The sequence below is a fragment of the Mus musculus genome, chromosome 6 (assembly GCF_000001635.26).
Source record: "Mus musculus strain C57BL/6J chromosome 6, GRCm38.p6 C57BL/6J".
NCBI classification, from domain to species: Eukaryota; Metazoa; Chordata; class Mammalia; order Rodentia; family Muridae; genus Mus; species Mus musculus.
The window spans coordinates 25,790,153-25,813,190 of NC_000072.6; the positions used below are offsets into that span (position 1 = coordinate 25,790,153).

The window sequence follows — 23,038 nt, forward strand, 5'->3', positions numbered from 1 at the left end:
TTATTTATATGAGTACACTGTAGCTGGCCTCAGACACATACCAGAAGAGTGCATCGGATACCATTACAGATGGTTGTGAGCCACCATGTGGTTGCTGGGAATTGGACTCAGGACCTCCGAAAGAACTCCGAAAGTCAGTGTTCCCAACTGGTAAGCCATTCTCTCCAGCCCCCTACAACTTGTCTGTTGTGATTAACACTGCAGTGAACACTGAGAAATCAAGTATTACGTTATGATACTGATTGCAAGTTCAATATAGGGAAATCCATCAAGGTAATCCACTATATAAACAAACTCAAAGACAAAAACCACATGATCATCTTCTTAGATGCTGAGAAAGCGTTTGAAAAAATCCAACACCCATTTACGATAAAAAGTCTTGAAAATATCAGGAATTCCAGGCCCATACCTAAACATAATAAAAGCAATCTACAGCAAACAAGTACCCAACATCAAACTAAATGGAGAGAAACTTGAAGCAATCCCACTAAAATGAGGGACTAGACAGGGATGCCCACTTTCTCCCTACCTATTCAATATAGTATTCGAAGTCCTAGCTGGAGCAATTCGGCAACAAAAGGAGATCAAGGGGATACAAATTGGAAAGGAAGAAGTCAAAATATCACTATTTGCAGATGATATGATAGTATATATAAGTGACCCTAAAAATTCCACCAGAGAACACCTAAACCTGATAAACAGCTTCAGTGGAGTAGCTGGATATAAAATTAGCTCAAACAAATCAGTGGCCATTCTCTACACAAAGAATAAACAGGCTGAGAAAGAAATTAGGGAAACAACACTTTTCACAATAGACACAAATAATTTAAAATACCTTGGTGTGACTCTAACTATGGAAGTGAAAGATCTGTATGATAAGAACTTCAAGTCTCTGAAGAAAGAAATCAAAGAAGATCTCAGAAGATGGAAAGATCTCCCATGCTCATGGATTGGCAGAATCAATATAGTGAAAATGGATATCTTGTCGAAAGCAATCTACAGATTCAATGCAATCCCCATCAAAATTCCAACTGAATTCTTCACTGAGTTAGAAAGGGCAATTTGCAAATTCATCTGGAATAACAAAAAACCTAGGATAGCAAAAACTCTTCTCAATGATAAAAGAATCTCTGGTGGAATCACCATACCCGACCTAAAGCTGTACTACAGAGCAATTGTGATAAAAACTGCATGGTACTGGTATAGCGACAGACAGATAGACCAATGGAATAGAATTGAACACCCAGAAATGAACTCACACACCTATGGTCACTTAATCTTTGACAAGGGAGCTAAAACCATCCAGTAGAAAAAAAGACAGCATCTCCAACACATGGCAGTTAGCATGGTGAAGAAAGCGAATTGATCCATTCTTATCTCCTTGTACAAAGCTCAAGTCTAAGTGGATCAAAGAACTCCACATAAAACCAGAGACACTGAAACTTATAGAGGAGAAAGTGGGGAAAAGCCTCGGAGTTATGGGCACAGGGGAAAAAATTTCTGAACACAACAGCAATGGCTTGTGCTGTAAGAGTGAGAATCAACAAATGGGACCTCATAAAATTGCAAAGCATCTGTAAGGCAAAAGAAACTGTCAGTAAGACAAAAAGGTCACCAACAGATTGGGAAAGGATCTTTACCAATCCTAAATCAGATAGGGGACTAATATCCATTATATATAAGGAACTCAAGAAGACAGATTCCAGAAAATCAAATAACCCCATTAATAAATGGGGTACAGAGCTAAACAAATAATTTTCAACTGAGGAATACCAAAGGGCTGAGAAGCACCTCAAAAAATGTTCAACATCCTTAATCATCAGGGAAATGAAAACAAAACAAAACAAAACAAAAAACCAACAACCCTGAGATTCCAACTCACACCAGTCAGAATGGCTAAGATCAAAAATTCAGGTGACAGCAGATGCTGGCGAGGATGTGGAGAAAGAGGAACACCCCTCCATTGTTGGTGGGATTGCAAGCTTGTACAACCACTGTGGAAATCAGTCTGGCAGTTCCTCAGAAAATTGGACATAGTACTACAAGAAGATCCAGCAATACCACTCCTGGGCATATACCCAGAAGATGCTCCAACTTGTAATAAGGACACATGCTCCACTATGTTCATAGCAGCCTTATTTATAATAGCCAGAACCTAGAAAGAACCCAGATGTCCCTCAACAGAGGAATAGATACAGAAAATGTGGTACATTTACACAATGGAGTACTACTCAGCTATTAAAAACTATGAACTCATGAAATTCTTAGGCAAATGGATGCATCTGGAGGATATCATCCTGATTGAGGTAACCCAATCACAAAAGAACACACATGATATGCACTCACTGTTAAGTGGATAGAAGCCCAGAAACTTAGACTACCCAAGATACAATTAACAAAACACATGAAACTCAAGATGAAGGAAGACCAAAATGTGGATACTTCGTTCCTTCTTAGAATGGGAAACAAAATACCCATGGAAGGAGTTACAGAGACAAAGTTCTGAGCTGAGACAGTAGAAAGGACCCCCACCTGGGGATCCATCCCATATATAACCACCAAACCCAGACAATATTGCATATGCCAGAAACATTTTGCTGACAGGACCCTGATATAGCTCTTTTTCGTGAGGCTATGCCAGTACCTGGCAAATGCAGAAGTGGATGCTCACAGTCATCTATTGGACGGAACACAGGTCCCCTGAAGAAGGAGCTAGAGAAACTAACCAAGGAGCTAAAGGGGTCGGCAACCCTATAGGAGGATCAACAATATGAACTAACAAGTAGCCCACAGAACTGTGTCTCTAGTTGCATATGTAGCAGAGGATGGCCTCGTTGGCCATCAATGGGAGGAGAGGCCCTTGGTCTTGTGAAGATCATATACCCCCAATACAGTGCCAGGAAGCGGGAGTGGGTGGCTTGGGAAGCAGGGTGGGGGGAGGGTATAGGGGACTTTGGGGATAAAATTTGAAATGTAAATGAAGAAAATAATAAAAAAAAAAAGAAGTGAAAAATAAAAGTCAATGAGATTTAATAGTGACTGCAAATAATTGCCATCCTGCTCTGAAGATTGTAGACTTGTGACTATGAACCCTTGCTACCCATGGTCATAGGACATCACTGCATCTGTCTGCGTCATCTCTGATTCCAGCAATTGTCTGTATTATTCACGGCCCACGTCTTAACGTCCTTGCTTATGTTTACTCCTAAGTACTTTACAGAATCAGTGCTATTCTAAATGAAGTTCTTTTTCTTACCCTTTGAAATTGTTCATCACTGGTATGCTTCTATAATGTTAAGTTTGATTTAGTAACTTTACTGAACCCATTTACAAGTTTTCAGAGGAATTCCTTTTTGAAGTATTTAGTTTTCTACTCACAGGATACGGCTCTTTACAGACATAACTTAATTTCTTCTTTCCTCAATGGCTTTTTTTCTTTTCTTTTGCCTCCAACCTACAACTGTTTTGGCTACAAAACAGTCCCAAAAATAGGCCACACTTGCACTTTACTAATTTCTGAGGACAAGTTTTGTCCTTCTCAGTGACTAGCATCATGTTAGCTGTGAGAGTTGCATACATGAAGTGTGAAATTGTGATAATTTCTTCTACATATTCTTCATTGAGCATTTACAATGATAAACTTTAATTTTTTTTTAAATTATAAGTATATTTCTCACAGGTATTTTCTTTGTGGTTACCATGGGCTCATGTAATACACTTTAAAGCAGAAGGAATATTTTCTAAGCTTACAGATATTTAACTTCAATCACTTTAAAGCTCTCCTTTTGCATCTCCTCCCAGTACTCTCTCAGCTCACACTCGGCACATGCTATACTGTGTATCAATTAAAGCATATTATGGATAGATTTTCTCTTCCGTTTGCTTTTAATTTCTGGGCCAGATATTCATGTCCTTCCACACCATTTAGAATCCTTTAGAAAACTGAATCCACGTGGTGCTAAATAAGACCCCAGAATCTAAAGACCACAGTCACTTCACAAATTATCGCCAAATAATATTCATTACTATTGTTTGGCAATTAAAAATCAGGGGGAGTGGTGGCGCATGCCTTTAATCCCAGCACTTGGGAGGCAGAGGCAGGCGAATTACTGACTTCGAGGCCAGCCTAATCTACAAAGTGAGTTCCAGGACAGCCAGGGCTATACAGAGAAACCCTGTCTGGAAAACCAACCAAACAAACAAACAAAACAAACAAACAAACAAACAAAAAACAGGGGGGATGAGATGGGGGTTTTCGAAGGGGAAACCAGGAAGGTGATAACATCTGAAATATAAATACAGAAAATATCTAATAAAAAAAGTCAAGATTGAGCTTGATCTGAGCTATGTCTCTGAGATCATTAAAGCAGTTCTTGATCATAAAACACCACACACACTGATACGTACCAGTTCCTTTGCTAACATACGGAGGCTTAAAGAATTTCACAACACCATAGACATTGGCAATTGTACCTTCCTTGAGTAGATTCAGGGGTGTATATGTATAGGGAGCTGTTGAAACCTAAAGAAAGAAAAAAAAACAACAACTGTATCACTGTCTACCTTTTAGAATATTAGGGTAAGACTTGTAAATTAAGTATATTTCATTTTGTTTTCAAATGGTTATCCTAAAGAAGACTTCAAAATGTAAAGGGGAAACATTTATAAAACAACACAATAGCTTCCAAATGTTACTATAGAAACCAACAAGTTCTCTTGAAGTAATTTTGTTCAGAAGTAGAGAAATTAACACACCAACCTATAAAAGTTTAACCAACTAAAAATATAATTATACTTCTTCAACAAGAAAATGACTAGAAACCCAGATAGAGATTAGTTCTTCTTTCTTTTTAGGAAAGCTGATTTTTTGATGTAGATAGAGAAGGGCTTTGCTATTTAATCAGTCTTTAATATACAAGAAACACGTAGCTCATTATTTATGTTACAATAGTGCTCAGCAAAAGGAACAGAAAGGAGATGATTCTGGCTGCCAATAAATAACTGGAACGGGGATTCTGTCTTAACCAGCAAGTCCCTACCATGAGAAAATGGGAAAGGCAGAACAGCTTAGGGAGACTAAAAGGCACCTGCGTAACTTGTTACTGGTTCAAAACAGAGAAAAACAAGCAAAACAAAAATTATTCAATGTCCTTTCCATGAAATTAGTCACTATAAATTCATATACCAATTTATATAGCTCCAATTCTTTTCGTTTTAATTAGGTATTTTCTTAATTTACATTTCCAATGCTATCCCAAAAGTCCCCCCATACCCTCCCCCGCAACTCCCCCAGCCACCCACTCCCACTTCTTGGCCCTGGAGTTCCCCTGTACTGAGTCATATAAATTTGCACGACTAATGGGCCAATCTTTCCAATGATGGCCAACTAGGCCATCTTCTGATACATATGCAGCTAGAGACACGAGCTCTGAGGGTACTGGTTAGTTCATATTGTTGTTCCACCTATAGGGTTGCAGACCCCTTTAGCTCCTTGGCTACTTTCTCTAGCTCCTCCATTGGGGCCCTGTGTTCCATCCAATAGCTGACTGTGAGCATCCACTTCTGTGTTTGCTAGGCCCCGGCATAGCCTCAAAAGAGACACCTATACCTGGGTCCTTTCAGCAAAATCATGCTAGTGTATGCAATGGTGTCAGTGTTTGGAGGCTGATTATGGTATGGATCCCTGGGTATGGCAGTCTTTAGATGGTCCATCCTTTCGTCTCAGTTCCAAACTTTGTTTCTATAACTCCTTCCATGGGTGTTTTGTTCCCAATTCTAAGAAGGGGCAAAGTGTCCACGTTTTGGTCTTCGTTCTTCTTGAGTTACATGTGTTTTGCAAATTAAATCTTGTATCTTGGGTATTCTAAGTTTCTTGGCTAATATCCACTTATCAGTGAGTACATATCATGTGAGTTCTTTTATGATTGAGTTACCTCACTCAGGATGATGCCCTCCAGGTCCATCCATTTACCTAGGAATTTCATAAATTCATTCTTTTTAATAGCTGAGTAGTACTCCATTGTGTAAATGTACCACATTTTCTGTAACCATTCCTCTGTTGAGGGACATCTGGGTTCTTTCCAGGTTCCCGCTATTATAAATAAGGCTGCTATGAACATAGTGGAGCATGTGTCCTTCTTACCAGTTGGAACATCTTCTGACTATATGCCTAGGAGAGGTATTGCTGGATCCTCCGGTAGTACTATGTCCAATTTTCTGAGGAACTGCCAGACTGATTTCCACAGTGGTTGTACAAGCTTGCAATCCCACCAACAATGTAGCCACATCCTAGCCAGCATCTGCTGTCACCTGAGTTTTTGGTCTTAGCCATTCTGACTGGTGTGAGGTGGAATCTCAGGGTTGCTTTGATTTGCATTTCCCTGATGATTAAGGATGCTGAACATTTTTTCAGGTGCTTCTCAGCCATTCAGTATTCCTCAGGTGAGAATTCTTTGTTTAGCTCTGAGCCCCATTTTTAATGGGGTTATTTGATTTTCTGGAGTCCACATTCTTGAGTTCGTTATATATATATTGGGTATTAGTTAATCCAAAATCTGATTTAGGATAGGTAAAGATCCTTTCCCAATCTGTTGTTGGCCTTTTTGTCTTATTGATGGTGTCTTTTGCCTTGCAGAAGCTTTGCAACTGTATGAGGTCCCATTTATCGATTCTCGATCTTACAGCACAAGCCATTGCTATTCTATTCAGGAATTTTGCCCCAGTGCCCATATCTTCGAGGCTTTTCCCCACTTTCTCCTCTATAAGTTTCAGTGTCTCTGGTTTTGTGTGGAGTATATTGATCCACTTAGATTTGACCTTAGTAAAAGGATGATGTAGGAAGAGAAGCACTGGCCATATATACGTACAAATTGGAGCACGCAGGTAAACACTTGGTGGGGTTGGTGGTCCACCTGTAATCACAGCCCTCTGAAGCAGACAGAGGACCCAGGCTAGCTACACTAGAGTTAGCACATACAAGGTTTTAGTGAAATATTCTGCTGTGGAATGTTTAGTAGATAGATCTGACCATCAACTGCTAGCACATACAGGTACTTGCCGTGAGCACACCACAATGGCTAATGATAGCTTACTGCTCTTGGAAGAGACCAACATTTGGATTCTAGCACCCATATTGAGTGGTTTACAATTGTCTACAACTCCATTCCAGGAGATCCAATGCCTTATGGCTTGGGTGGGCACCTCCATGCAAATGCTGTACATAAACTTAAACAAGCATATACAGATACACAGAAAGAGAAATGAATAATAAATGAATGCATATAGGTAGAACACACATTATATTAAACTTTATCAATGTATTGCTCTCTTTCAAATTTCATTCAGCTGTAAGTATCCAACCCCTAAAAATAAAAACACTGCCTACTGACATTAGATACCACAATTTTATAAAATAAAGAAAAATTGGTTAAAAATGTATAAGTATAAAAATCTTTGTTTATTTATACAATTTGTTAAATCACTACTGAGTACCCAACAATCTGCTTTAACACAGGCTGACAAGAGAGATGAATTTGCCTGTGGGTTAAACTAATAAAAACTGCGTGTCTTCATAAAGTAAGAACTGGTTTTCTTCCAGTTTTCTTACATGTGTATAGCTTATGCAGAGATATTAGTAGATGATAGAGGTAAAAAAAATCAAATACATTAGGTACCTACAGAACTATAATGCAATACCATCATATAAAAAAGTGAAGATACTGGTTTCCATTGGATTAGCACTAATGTAAAAGCTGACTATCAAATAGGTTAATTTAAAATTAAACTATAAAATAGACCAAAATATGAAGCAGATACATAAATGTTTACGTGTCACTATATACTAAATATCACCTTACCAAAGACATTGTTTGATGAAAAATCCTCTCACAGATTTATCATAAATCTGCAAACAAAACAAGAGGATTTATTTGTATGTATGTTACTTTCATTCAAATATGGTTAACTATACATTTAACAATACTCACATTCTCTATCACAGTATAGTTTGGTTTCATGGCTCATGTCAGGCACACACAACCACCTGTACCTGTAGCTCTAGGGGACCAACACGTTGCTCTGGCCTCCACTGAAGTCTGCACTCACATGCACACATCCCTACCTACACACACACACACACACACACACACACACACACACACACAAATTTCCATAATTAAAAAAATGTTAAAGATGTAAGATCAAATGGAATTGTAATTAAAAATGTGTGTGTGGGTGGGGTGGGTCTCAAATCTCCTTACAGTAACTTCCTTAGCCAATGTTAGACTCAGCACAGAGGAAGTGACTGACAATGCAACGCTGCACTAACGGTGTAAGCAACTTCTTGTTATATATTCCTCAGGAACATTTTATTTTCTTTTTTTGTAAGGAATAATTTTAGCGGAGTAGCTAATGATTTTGAAAGGGGAAAAGATATTCAAGCCTCAAACTTTGGCCTTTGTGTGGCATGTTTATGGCTCATGTGCAGTGTTACTATCTTTGTTTCCTTTTACTCTGTCTATTGCCATTTTGTTTTGGCAAATACAACTTAATGAGAATGTTTCAGCCTCTACACTAAACAACTAAACAACTCAGGCTTACTATTTCGCTCATAAACTTAAATAATATTCTATTCAATTACTTTGTTCTAACAAAACCACAGTAAGAGTAGTCAATGCCAAGTAAGTAGAGCTCTCTACAGTTAAATTCACGGAAAGTTTCTGTATGAAGCTTTTACTTCTCTCTAGCACATGCTGGCACTTAAGGAACAAAATACGTATATTCTCTTTAACAAAAAGTAAAACACACTTGCTTTCAACTGACCTCAGAGCAATACATTATAATTTCAATGAAAGTAAGATGTTAGTCAAAGATTTATAATTGACTAACCTATCTGTCAATTCTAAATTCTAATACACACACACACACACACACACACACACACACACACACACACACTGAACCTGTACTTGCACACACACATATAAATCTCCAGCTGTGCACATTTACTATTTCACGAAAAACATTTTCAAGTATAAACATTATACAGAAAGAAATAAAAAGATAAAATTTACAGGGAACACACGTGCTATCAAAGAACAGCTGGTTTTTAATCAAATATTTACTTAACCTAGAAGGTAGATAAATTTGATATTAATCATTTTAGAAAATTCAAATTCAGAACACAGGAAGCAGATATTATTTTAGGCATTTTTTGTTGACTGAAAAACCTGAATACCAAGTCCTTCACCCACTACACCAAACATCAGGATACACAAACATCCTCTGCCAGTGCCAATCAAATGCTACAAAACCTCCATAGTGGGTTTTCTATTTGAGACCCCACTCTTGTACAAAAAGCAAGCAAACAAACAAGAACAAATTGAAGAACAATTTATTAAGTAGCCATGAGAATGGTCTCATTTGAAATCTGAGCATAGAAAGGAACTACAGTTAAATTATTTACATTCTAATAGTGGAATTGTATCTGTATACATACCAAAAAGACTAGGAAGAGCCAGATGATGATGTGGACATAAATGTTTTGATATATTTTATTAAAAAAACCAAAACAATAGACGAGACAGAGCTGGAGAGCTGGTGCAGCTGGCTGTGCTTAGGAGGACTGCAGTTCAGTCCCCAGCATCCCGGCCAGGCAGCTCAGTCTCCTACACTTGCAGTTCTCAAGGGATGCAGTGTAATGTCCTCTACTGGCCTCTTCACCTTCTGCTCCCATCACGCAGATGCTGGCACAGACATAAACTAGCAAATCTTTTAAAAATTGAGGTGAACATTTAGACAGCCTAATGGTCCTGTGACATAAACATGGATATATGCAGGCATAATATTTGAAGTCTATTCTGTATCCTATAATATGGTTTAAATTAAACAATTCATAAATTTGCCTCAAAATAATACATCACGCTGAATACTCAAAGGGTGAAACAAAGTGCCCACTAGCTGTGATTGTTGATGGTGATTGGATGGAGAATCCACCAAGTAACATGCCTCTGGGGAAGTCTTTGAGGAAGACGCTCTTCCAACAGAATGGTTGGTACAGTCCAGCTAAGACTCATAGAAAGACTCATATATCCAATAGGTCTAAGGAAAAAGCAATGCAGCTTGACTGCCTACCTTTCATTCCTGCTGGTGAGTGCATCAGCCCCACTGCTGCTGCTGCTGCTATACTTTACTGACATCAGATGCCAGCTTCTTGAGTCTTCCAAAGGTTCTGCAGAAATTCTGTAGGCTTTCCACAACCGAAGATAGAGACTGCTGAGGCATCAAACAGATTGGCTGAACAGCTATGGGGTTTCAGCCTCTGTAGCATGCAGATGCTCCTTGTTAGGACAATCCAGCCTCTACAGTATAAACAAATAATATATGCTTTCTATCAGTTCCACTAGAAAACTCTAACATGCTGCTGAAATTAGCTGACAAATGTATAACTGTGTGATGGTTTGTATATCCTTGGACCAGGGAGTGGCACCATCTGAAGGTGTGACCTGGTTGGAATGGGTGTGTCACTGTGGGTGTGGGTATAATATCCTCACCCTAGTTGCCTGGAAGTCAGTCTTCCACTAGCAGCCTTGGGATGAAGACGTAGAACTCTCAGCAACTCCTGTGCCACGCCTGCCTGGATGCTGCCATGCTCTCACCTTGAGGATAACGGACTGAACCTCTGAAGCTGTAAGCCAGCCCCAATTAAACGTTTTTTTATAAGACTTGCCTTGGTCTTGGTGTCTGCTCACAGCAGTAAAACCCTAAGACAAACTGTTAGCTAAATAGCTCTCACTGGTTCTATATGTTTAAAGTTTTGCATAATAAAGGCTCAATGGGTTAAAGAAGCTGATGCCAAGCCTGACAACCTGAATTTGTTCAAGACCCACTTCTTAGAAGAGGACCAACTACACATGTTGTCCTTTGACCTCTATATTCCTGAACATGGTGTTAGCTATATTTTTCATAAATGTCTTTATCATAAAAAGCAAGGACCCTCTTAACTTTCTGAGTTCTATTGTTGCGAGCCAGCCAGCGGCTCACATGGACACCTTACACCTGAGTGGCAGGCTGCTTCTGAAAGGGGGGAATTAGGCGGTCAAGACAAAAATGGAGATAAGTCAAGGTTCCTGATCAAAGCTCAAAAGTTTAATGGCAAATGCGCTTATAAAGGGGTGCGGGGGGCGGGGGGGAGCATTCCCACCAACTCATCCTTTGATCCTGGAACCAGCTGCAGGATAGGGTGTAGTCTCTGGAATAGTTCAGCGGCCTCCTGGCGGCAGGTAGCAGTATCTTGAAGGGGAACAAAGGCAGTGGCTGAACAATACAGTGATCTAGAGAGGAAGGCTGCACCCTAGGTAATATCCTTAGTGGCAGCAAGGTCAAGGTCTGGCTCAGCCTGCTTCAGGCTGGGGGGAGGTTACATTCTATCATGAAAAGTGCTGGGATTTGTCAAATATGCTTTCTGCAGCTTCTGATATAATCATGTCATGTTTCCCCTTTGTTCAATTAAGGTAGTCTATGCAGTGACATTATTACTGTGATTATTTTCCATGTTTTACATCTCTGCCTGGTATTACTACTACTCCGTCTAATCCTATTCATATGTTGTAAGTTTACCTTGACTACTACTTGGCTAAGGGTTTACAGGCATGCATTTGTAAGATAACTAAGAATCTAATGAGCACAATGAGTTACAAAATACAGTAATTTTTAATAACATTAGTTTGAGGAAGAAACAGATATGTAAGCTTAGAGCCTCTGTTGAATACTAAATATTGACATGAAGTGACAGGAGAAACTTTCCCATTATATACATGGCTAAGTTTATACCTTTTGGAATTTTGCACTTTTAAAGGCATCATTTTTTATGTATCTCTTGGTTATGTAAAATATTAGACGCATGATTTTATATATCTTTTCCATATGTAAAATATATTTTCCAATTTTTCAAAAATGAATCTATAAGAGAATATTAATAACTCTAAATATATTTTAAAATAAATATTGTTTAAAATTATTCTGCAACTTGAAAGTTAACTTTTTCAGCCATTTGATAATTTTTCAAAAAATACTACTACACTGTTGAATTTGATTTTTCTTTGTCAATTGATAAAAACATATGTATAAAGATAAATATATTAAATACAACTGTTATATTTTCACAAGCATAGTTATTTTCAAATATAATCATGAAGAAAAAATTTAAATGTTTGTACTTAAGGCATGCCAGAAAAATCAGTTCATAAAATGGGTTAAACAAAATCAACAGAAACAAGGCACGGTGCCAGGCCTATAATTCTAGCACTTGAGAGACTGAAGCCAAGGGACCACAATGTCACATCCTATCTGAACGGTACAGTGAAATCCTAGCACAAGTGAGTAGCTGTAAAGCACAGGCACGGAACTGAATCAAGCCCCAAGCTTAACATAAGAACCAAAGACATGGGCTGGAGAGATGGCTCAGCCATTCAGAGTTTATGAACACTGGATGGTCTACTACAGGACCAGGTTTTGGTTCCTAGCATTCATGACTGTCTGTAACTCCAGGACCAGGAGTATCTGAGATTATCAGGCACACATGCACTGTACAGATACACACAAAGACAAAACATTTATACACATAAAATAATAATGGTGATGATGATGATAATAATAATAATAATATGTTTAAAACAGATAGGTCAAAAATTCCAGAAATAAGACAAGAATACTAGCAGAAATTATTAAATAAAATTAAATCCTTAAATTAGACAACTAAAAATTATTCAAGTAGAGGGAAATGCAGACACAGAAAATAGTAGTTACAAGAAAGACACTGTAGAAACTTTGTGTTGAAAGTTACAAAGAACATGTACTGAACAGAGTTAAGAGATCAACACAGAAGCAGGTACTATAGTAAAATGGAAAATACAGAAATCTGATAACATAAAAGCTGACATTTACAATATATCAAATAGACTTCTAGCTAGAAAAAAACAAATTATGAAGACAAAAGCTAGAAATGAGGTATTACTACTAAACTTATCAATACTAAAATACACCAAAGAATAACTTTGAACAGTATATTGGCCAACTTAAATGAAAGCGGCAATTTCCTATAGAAATAAAAAATCAAAAGTTCCTTCAAGTCAAAAGAGGTAAAAGCACAGAGGAGAACCTCAACTTCAATAATGACATTTATTAATATTCCTCCCATAAAAATATCTACTAGACATTTAAGGCAGCACTAATCATTCCTCAAACTATTCTTCAATGAAGAGGAGGGGCCACTAGCAACCTATCTCATGAGAACTGCATTCTTAGACAAGAGTGTCACCACGACAAAGCTTCACACTATTAGCCTTAGTAATGTAGAAGCAAACATCTGTAGCAAAGTGTTGGAGACCCAAACCAAAGATTGTAACAAAAACAGTGTTCCCTAAAAATATAAGATAGTTTTAAAAGGAAAACACTGAACAATCAAGGGGAACTACATACGAGCAGAGTAAATTAAGAGACCCAGTGATCAGCACTCAAGGCGAACCAGTGTCTTTAGCAAAACCCAACATCCAATGATGAAGGAACTCTTCGCGAATTAAGGTGTGAAGACATCTGCTCAATGTGAGGGAAATACTTACTGAAAAAACATCATCTGAAAGGATGAATGACACTACGTTTCCACAGACCGCTTTCACATATACTGTGTCATCTGCCCCTGACAGCAGTTCCCCAGGGTCTTCTTCTGGCCCACCCTGCTTCTTTCTGTCTTTGGTATACAACATTGGCTACTTGGACAAGGAGTAGAATGAGCACCCAAGTTCTATTCCTGATCTTGGGGAAAGGTTAAAGTGACACACCATTAGCTATAATATTTGCTGTGACTTGGAAGACAGTCATGGTAATATCAAAAGAGGTTCCTCACAGTCCTAGGCATCTATGCCAAACTGCTGTAAAATTAAATCACACACATTTAAGCAACATACATTTAAAATGTGAAAAATATAATATGCTGATGACAGTGTGGAAGTCACCCAAATTCTCAAAGAAATACTGACAATAAATACATGGATGGCCTAAAACACACAAACTTCACTAAAAGTTATTCTGTATGATCTGCAGAAACACATATTCCTAAAAACATATGCACTCATATCTGTTATAGCCAAAACCATAAAACTTCAACTGTCTATGGACAGTAGAACAAGACCAGAAGAGATAAGCGGCCATATATGTACAGAATGGAACAGTCCAGGGTAATGAAAGTAGACCCAGGTCGTCGGTTAAAGCTCATTAGAATAAAGTTCATAGAAGAGCAATGTGAGGCCATAAAACTAAAGGAAAAACAACTAGCCTATGGATCACAAGAACATTCATTATCTTTGGAGGGTAGTGACAGAAAGAGCGAGTCCAATGTCAAACTCTTTTCTGGATTAGATACTAATTACAAATGTATGTTTCCCTTGTAAAACTCCCTTTCACTTGGTCATTTCCCCACAAGGATGTACATCTGAGAAAATGTAAAGGCTTAAGGAAACAGACCCGTCTGGACACTGACACAGCAGTGCCTGTCCGGCCACACTACATTCATTTGCTCTTGTTTGCTTAACAAATGAATGGCTTCTCTAAAAGATCTCACATCACACATGAGGTCCATAACTGAGCCTTCTGCTTACTTGATCTCTGGCCCTGCTGGAACTTTACAGTTCAATCAGCACTCATCTGCCAAATCAAACTAATATAAACCCAAAACCAAACAAGTTTCAATTTTCTGCCAATACATCTTACTTGATGAATATAGTAGAGATATTCAATTTCCTCAAAATTTATTCTGTCTTTAGACTCCACAAATTTAATTTGTCTTTTAACAAGATCATATTTGTATTTGGTATTACAAATTTTATAACTACTCATTGCACTTCTTCCCCCCTCTAGGATGCAAACTCTAGAAAGCAAAGGTTAAATTTGGTCACTACAGTATTCCCAGAACTAACAACAGTGTCTATCCCAGTGCTGGTATTAATACTTGCAGTTCATAGTCTGGCTCCCATTCACTGCCCCAGACTATACAAACAATTTACAGGCTTTAGGACTAACTGGTAGTATCTAAATGGCTAAGGTACAATTTCCTAGCTTGCCAAGTTTACTTGAACATTACTAAGGAAACAAATTCTCCCTATATAGAAGGCCAATAATATAAAAAGTAGTATGCTGAAGGCAAAATTTAAAGGCTACTAAAACAATTAGGTCATGCATGCTAGTGAAAAATATAAACAGAGCAAACAGACATTGCAATAGTCTGATGGCAGGAGTAAAGGGATCTCAGATAATGGTGAAGGAATGAGAGGAAGGAGGAGAAACTACAGCAAATCGCTGGCAAAGGGGGAAATAGCATTTCCTTAGAGAGATATTGGCTGTCTACATTGTTCTAAACACATTACCTAGTAAAGAATCACTGAGTGTGTGTGTGTGTGTGTGTGTGTCTGTGTGTGTGTCTGCGTGTGTGTGTGTGTGTGTGTGTGTGTGACTGTGTGTGTGTGAATATGTGTGTGTGACTGTGTGTGTGTGTCTGTGTGTGTCTGTGTGTGTCTGTGTGTGTGTGTATCTGTGTGTGTGTCTGCGTGTGTGTGTGTGTGTGCGCGCACGTATGTCCCCAGCCCCATGTGAAATGTAAATAGATAAAGATACCTATTTCTAGAGTATGAGCAAAAGGGTAAGCACAAATGAAGCATGCTTTCATTACACACCTTAAAGTATAATCTTCAAAACAGCTGCTTGACTTCCACAAAGCATTAAGGAGCAACTGAGTTTTCCCTGAATAGAAAAGAAAAATAGTTAGCAAAGAAGACCATTTTTTAATTATACATATATATGTGTAATATATATGTAATATTACCATAGATTTTAAAGCACTGAATTTATGGAGTTGTAGTAACAGTAGCAAAACACAAAAAGATATGTGTTCCCACATCTGACTGAGAATTACTATCAGAAATGTCTCTGCTTACCACACACACACACACACACACACACACACACACCCCTAGGGTGATGTAACTTTTGTTACCGATGTCTCTGACCAAGGGTTATTGCTCACAGTCTCTTCAGTAAGATGCTCATTTGCCTTTCAAACCTTGTGCTGCCTAGGCCTTGCTATACACTCACAGTTCCCCACGGTGTGCTTTCCATGTTGTAATGCTATGCTAGTCCTAAAGAAGCTTTATTAATCATCAGAGAATCTTTCTTATTGCTCATTTAGATCATTCCTTCCGGAAGTCAATATACTGTTGTCATATAAAATTTAAAATTTACTTGACAAAAATCAGAGGACCTAAAAATAAATATCACTTATAATTCAATTTTTAAACATACCTTTTAATTTAGATACTGAGAATGATGAAGTAAATCAACTTTCTAAAGCTTTGTCTTATCCTATATTATCTCTTCATAACAACAACAACAACAACAAACAAAGCTTGGTTTTAGAAAGTTTAAATGATAATTTAATAAAGAAAAAAGCTTACAAGCATGAAATGATATGCTCATAAACTAGGATACTGGACAGTCTGGCCAAATTAATACATAAAACACAAGTGCAATTTCAGTTTTGTTCTAGTTCAGTAACTAACTATTCTGTCAACTTAAAAACATCATTTACTCAAAAATACACACAAAATAAAGTATTTCATCACGAGTTTTCAAATTTCTTTTGGCTCTTAATTTTAATGATTCTTTGTAAACATCCACAAGAATATCTATTTTATTTATTGAAAAAACATTTAAAAGTAGACCCTATAATACCTCCCTCTCACATTAATATTCCAAACTTAATCATAACTAAGAAAGTTCCAACTTTCTGATGAGACAGAAATATAACAACTTTATTCATACAAGAGTCATCATAAAACTATGGGTATAAACTATGAAAACATGGTTACTTAATGTATAATGATTCAGAAATAAAGATGTAAAGTTTCTACTCAGGTAAAATGCTAGGAAGAACAACAAATGGTTGGATAACTTACAAGTTCCAAACCCTTCTTTGACCCACCAGAGGAAACACAGGACAATAAACTATCAGAGAGCTGAGTGAAAGAAGAGAGGTATGTGCTTGTTAAAAGCACAAAGCAAATGACAGATACTAACATTTGTGAGAAAACTTATCAGACATTTTTAATGGACTGTAAAGGCCAACAATGGGCTGTGCAATTGTACAGGGCACTTAGGAGCACCAAGGGAATCAGTCATTCACAAGCTCTTCACAGACCTGAGAAAGTCAAGACCAAGGGGAAGACAATAGCACAGCAGAAAGGCAGGTGCCTTGGGTGACTCTTTCCCCCTTATTTTTCATCAGAGCAATGGCCTAACAATAGAGGAGTTGAGTGACAAGCCTCTGAGTTTGGTGGAAACCCACTGTGGCTGGCAAAGAGAACAACAACCAACCAAACCAACCAAACCAACCAAACAAACAAACAAAACAAAAAGCATTCAACTTCTTTTTGGAACACAGAAGTAAGTCAAAATCTATACTTAGGGACAGATTGAGATAGCCCGAGACAGCTCTCTCCAATATCCAAACCTGAACTCTGGGCACAAGACTGTGTCTCCTCTCCTCTTGCCCAGCATAGTTGAGAATTTAAAACAGTTAAGTTTCCTGAACTCACTGACCCTCTATTCTAATTGTTCTGCATTTTATCTCATCATGTCTGAAACAGGCTGTCTAAATTCAAATACCATCTCTGCCATCTATTAGCTATCTGATCTCAGGAAAATTACTTAACCTTTCTGAAATACAGCACCTTTGTCTATATAGGTAAGCTATAAAGCATCAATGTCACAAGTCTTTGTGATAATTAAACAAACTAACATACACACAACACCAAAATGCCATACAACAGAAAAAAAATACTAAATTGTACTGTTCACTTAGCATTAAATGACTATTTTTTCCTAACCTTTCTATCACTAATTCAAATCTTTATCAACTCTTACATTCATTGCTGTCCTTACCTAATTGGATTTTCTCCCTTTAAGCTTTCTATATCCTATATATTCTTTGTACAGGAGGCAGAGGAGGTTCCTCTATATGTCTTTCTCCTGCTAACATCTAGTATGAAATTAACAGTTTTACAACAGCATCCAAATTCTTCAGCATACACGACTGTCAAAAAGGTTAAATACACTGTGTCACACTGAAAGTCTCAGTTTTAATTTCTTAATCTAACATATGAAACCAAAAAGCTATCTCATGTTCACATATCATACTGCTACACATTACTAATTGGAATTAATAATGGTCAGATATATTTATCTTGGACCTTAGAAACGTTTTCCATTGTATCATAAAATAATATGCTCGTTATGTGACTGCTGGAAAACTGTAAACTGATATATTCAGTCTCAGTTGTAACTGTAAAAATAAAAACCAATCTCTTACAAAGATACGAAATATAAAGTATGGGTATTCCTTCTCGGAGGAAAATGTTTTCTGAGTTAACAACCTTCTTAGCTGGATTTCCACTTAGCTTTTGTATTTAAAAAACTTCTAAGATTTTAGATGTTACAATTTCACCAACTTCACCTTGGTATCTTAAAATGTTGGACGTGGGGGCGGGAGATAAGCACGGGTTTTATTCTTTAACCCCTTTGTCAATGAAAATATTGTGTACGCACACTGTACCAAAAAGCTTCCTGATTTCAAAACTGGCATTGGTTGCCTCCTCCCTCAAACTCGTAAATATCCTAAGAGAAACTTGCAATTGATGTTAATCTGTGAACTCTAGGTTGAAACTTCTCAAACTCCTTGCCTGGGCTACTCAATAGCATCGCTGCTTAACGAATAGAGACCAACCGTCCCCAAAACACTCAGCAGCATGAGGGAGGACTTGGATCTGTTCACGTCTCTTCCCGATAGGGATCGGTCAACACTAACAGTACGTGTAACAGCATTTCTGCAAATCTGCACCAAATTTTGCAGTGAAGAGTCCTCGTTATATTTACCCAGGGTCGGCCCGCAGCGAAACCCAAACCTCCCCAAATTCACTCACCAGCAAAACCCGCGGACAACTAAAGTCTGGACCTAGGCGCCTGTGACGTCATGCACGCGCGCGGGCGCGAGCAGCTTAGTTCACGCATGCGTACTCCGCTAGAATTGCAGTGTGGCTGGCCGGGAACTCCCGGGTAAACAAGAAGAGGAAGAAGAGGGCGGAGCCACAGCAAGCTGTGTCTCAGCCACCAAGGCTGCTTGCCCCTCCGCTCCTTGGCTCACGCGGATTTCCGGTTGCCCAAAGGAGACAATCCCCAGCCTGCAGGGCGAGCCGGACCAGTTTAGGATCAGCCATTAAAGGCTAGCCACACAATCCAAAATAAGAGTCTTAAATCCTGTAGCAAGTGAGAACTCTATTCTAAACCAGGCTGGTTCCAGATTCCATTCTGTCGACTGGAAGCCCCTGACGCTAAAGCTTTTATTCTAAGTTAAACATTCAAATACGACTTTTCCAAGGCTATAAATACATGATGGTGATGATGTTATTTGTTTTATAGCACTTTGGTGACATCTGGGGTATTTTCAGGTAAACTGAAGAACCTTGCCATTATTTTCTAAAGCTTTCTTCTCTTTCCCCACTCCCCGTGTTCATAAAATATAAGTGAACCAGGAATAACAACTAAAGTGGAATTCAAGGACTGCCCATTAGAGGAGTATAATAAGGCCCAGATCCATACTGTTAGTCACTTCACACAGTTGTGAAATACTATTTATCCGCTAAGTTTAGCCACTGTATGGATTTTGGATCCTGTGCACTTTGGTTGAGAGCAGGGAACCGGAAGATTCTTCTAACTCCAGCTGAGGTCCTGGAGGCAGCAACTTTGGCAATAAGCAAGCAGGGAATCAGAGAAATTAACAAGAACCATCAACCAAACTGGTGACATACTGGTCAAGAGAACCGTTATTGCTGGTGATAGCTTCATTATAATAACGGGTTAACATTCTTCGGGAGTGGGAGGAACAAACATAAGCATACTTTGAAGCTTATTTCAAGTGGCTTGTGAACAAAGTCCCCCTTTCCCAGGAAGAACAACCCTTTTTCTGAGTGAAATGCACAATTGTTGTTTTACGAATTCCCGGTCTGTTAAATAAGCTGCTGTACTTGTGTTTTTCACAAAGCGTTGCTTTCGCTTCAGAATTAATCCCCCATCTGATCTGTGTCTGACTTCAGACAAAGCCTATACCCAGTTGGTGCCACATTCACTTCCACCACAGTCAAATCCCGTCTATCCTCCTAGTGCATGGTCATGTTCTCCTCATTACTTTCTCTCAGTATTTAAACACATTCTTCTACATTTGAAGTTTACTAGGAGCAGGGATAACGGTTCTATTTTACAGCCAAGACTGTATATAATGGCTGCTAGCTTTAGGAGCTAAATATTCATTGGATGAACAATACTCCAGGGAAAAACATGTTTCTTTTCTTACCTTTAACATCAGCCTTTCCATCCTTCCCAAACCCCCAGCTGATTACATGGAAATGTTCCTTAACTAAAACAGGAATACTCTGTGTTGCTAAGCCAAAAGGAGATACTTAGTCTCAAGAAGTTTTTTACTAAGTCCAAAAGCACTGTGGTTTTATTGTCAAAATTTGTAAACTCATCTTATTAGCCAAGGATTTTCCCAAGTTGTGTGAGTTTTCGTTCTTTATTTAAATTATTTTTTACAATAAAAAATACAATTACATCATTTAGCTTCTTTTTTTTTCAATCCAACTACACCCACTTATGGCCACTCCTCACTCTTCAATTTCATGTTTTTTTTTTCCTTAAGTACATACATTCCTTAAGTACATACATACATACATACACACACACACACACACACACACACACACACACACACAGAGCATATACCTTAAAAAGATGTTCCTCATCAAGAAATGTTTAAGATGAGATTCCCACTGATCAATAATGAACAACAGATTTGGGATGGGGATTTTATCAGATGATACATGAAGCAGTCACTGAGTCACTGTAGTTGTTATGGGTAAAGATTCCATGAGATTCCTCCTTTCCACATTAGTCTCTGTACTGACAATGTAATTAATCCTGTCTTGTTTAGACAGCCATATTGTTGATGTATCACAGGGGTAGCTTCCAAGTCATTTCTAGGAGACACAAATCTCACAGCTGACTTCCTGGTCCGAAGGCCTTTATAATCATGCCACTCTCTCCTCAGATGTTATCTAAGACTTCCATATGGGGGTTGTGCTATAGATGCATCCACTGGGGTTGCATAGCCCAGGATCAGTTATTTTCTAAATTTTGGCCATAAGTGGATTAAAAGTAATATTTTTGCTTTATCCCTTACCAACTCAATTATTTAACTTTTTTTCCTCTTCCTCTCTTTATCACATACATATACACATACTACAAGATCTAATGAAGATGTGTGCCACAAGTATACATATATGATTAGTTAGTTACTTGTTATAGTGGTTATTCTCAATGTTTCAAGGATATAAATACTTTCTACAAACTAGATATTTTTAATCCTGATTTGTTTCATGATCTCCCTTTTTATAGCAGAGTTTGGGATGCATCTGACTCCAGAGCCTGTATTGTATTTCCTCATATCAAAAATTAATTTGTATTTGAACATGAATGATAATATTTTTTATTTATAAGTAATAAAATAATACATTTTGAAATAATAAAAGGACCCCTTGAATTAACTAGAACCTAAACAATCAGTTTCTGGTTTCCTTTGCCAATTAAAACAGCTTAGAACAGTTATTTTGATTTTAATAATTAATGCATTAACTGTTACAAGTCATGATTTTTGAATATATTAAAATGTTTTAATGAGCATCAGAAGTGGACTGGGAGTTTTATTAGATAATAATGAATATAAAGAGTCAATGCAGTTACTATAAGCAATAAATGAAAGATGAAAAATATTGATTTAAAACTGGCATTAGAAGACGTAGTCTTCTTACATCTTAGTAATTGATTCAAATTGATTTTCAGGACTTGTGAGACTATTGATATTGAAGTCAGTCATCAACAATTCAATACGTGGAATATTTTTTTTACATTTTGATATTTTTTGCATGTCCTATATGCAGAATGCCTATTCTACAATCTACTATCATCAAGTTATGTCCTTAAAGCATGACAATATCATCTTGTACTTAAACCTATGATTGTTCTAGCAATAGTTTTTAAGACTTATTCTTCAAATGTAACTTGGGTCTGAAATTTACTGTTCAGCCAAGCCTGTGCTGGAACTTGCAATCTTCCCCAGCATAGCCTTTTGGCATCTGAGAATACCGATCTGTAGAGCTATAGCATGCTGGGCACATGAGCTTGTTGTAACTTCCTATAATTCCTCATATGCACATACATGACTGTCTGTGTCTGATTCAAGACACCATCCCCACTGAACTTTTGCTTCACAGATGCTATATTTTTGGTAATTAATCAGACTTCTGTGTGTGCTATGAATATTTTTCATTTCTGTGATTTGATGCGACTAGATACAGACTAAAGTTATGATCACCAATATTTAGAACTGTTTGCTTGTGGCATGTCATCTTCATTTTTCTCAGAAATTTTAAAATCACAACTATTTGATCAGTATGTCTAGTTCTTTTGAAAATACAGAAATGTTCTTTTTTAAAAATCATCTCACTGGAGCAGTTAATCTAATTATTCCAGGTATTTGACTACCTCTTTCAGAGTGTGAGAAAGCTGTCAAGGCTTGTCAGGGAATTTAATGACCTGCTGTTAAAACACTGTATTGGCTGTTTCCCTAAGACTGTGTGGAAGGCCAAGGCTTATATTAACAACACAGCAAAAATGGTTGCCTTTCTCTTCAAATTACACTCTCCTTGGCCCCTTTCACCCTCATCACAATTTATTTTGTGTGTGTACATGTATGTGTGTGTAAGAGAGAGAGAAAGAGAGAGAGAGAGAAGCACTTATCTGAAGTTTATCTGTCCCCTTATTTTATTTGATCTTTTTTGTTTGTTTGTTTGTTTTTTGCTTTTCATTAATTCAAACAACATTTTAG

The 23,038-nt window shown here is 37.7% G+C and overlaps 1 protein-coding gene across 4 annotated transcripts in view; it reads right to left on the reverse strand.

The window, feature by feature from the left end:
- The window catches only part of Pot1a (protection of telomeres 1A), a 65,338-nt gene extending 46,213 nt beyond the window's left edge, over positions 1 to 19,125 (reverse strand). Inside the window, exons 1-5 of one of the 4 annotated variants that reach the window (XR_377283.3) lie at positions 19,023 to 19,125; positions 15,723 to 15,789; positions 10,132 to 10,358; positions 7,857 to 7,903; positions 4,408 to 4,522 (exon numbers count right to left, since the gene is read on the reverse strand). Coding sequence is in view for 1 of the 4 variants with exons in the window: in NM_133931.5 (NP_598692.1) it covers positions 4,408 to 4,522; positions 7,857 to 7,865 (124 nt within the window). In the remaining 3 variants the exon portion in view is untranslated. The remainder of the gene's footprint in view (positions 1 to 4,407; positions 4,523 to 7,856; positions 7,904 to 10,131; positions 10,359 to 15,722; positions 15,790 to 19,022) is intronic. The other 3 variants (NM_133931.5, XM_006504955.2, XM_006504956.2) reach the window with 3 other exon arrangements.
- Between the last annotated feature and the right edge of the window lie 3,913 nt (positions 19,126 to 23,038).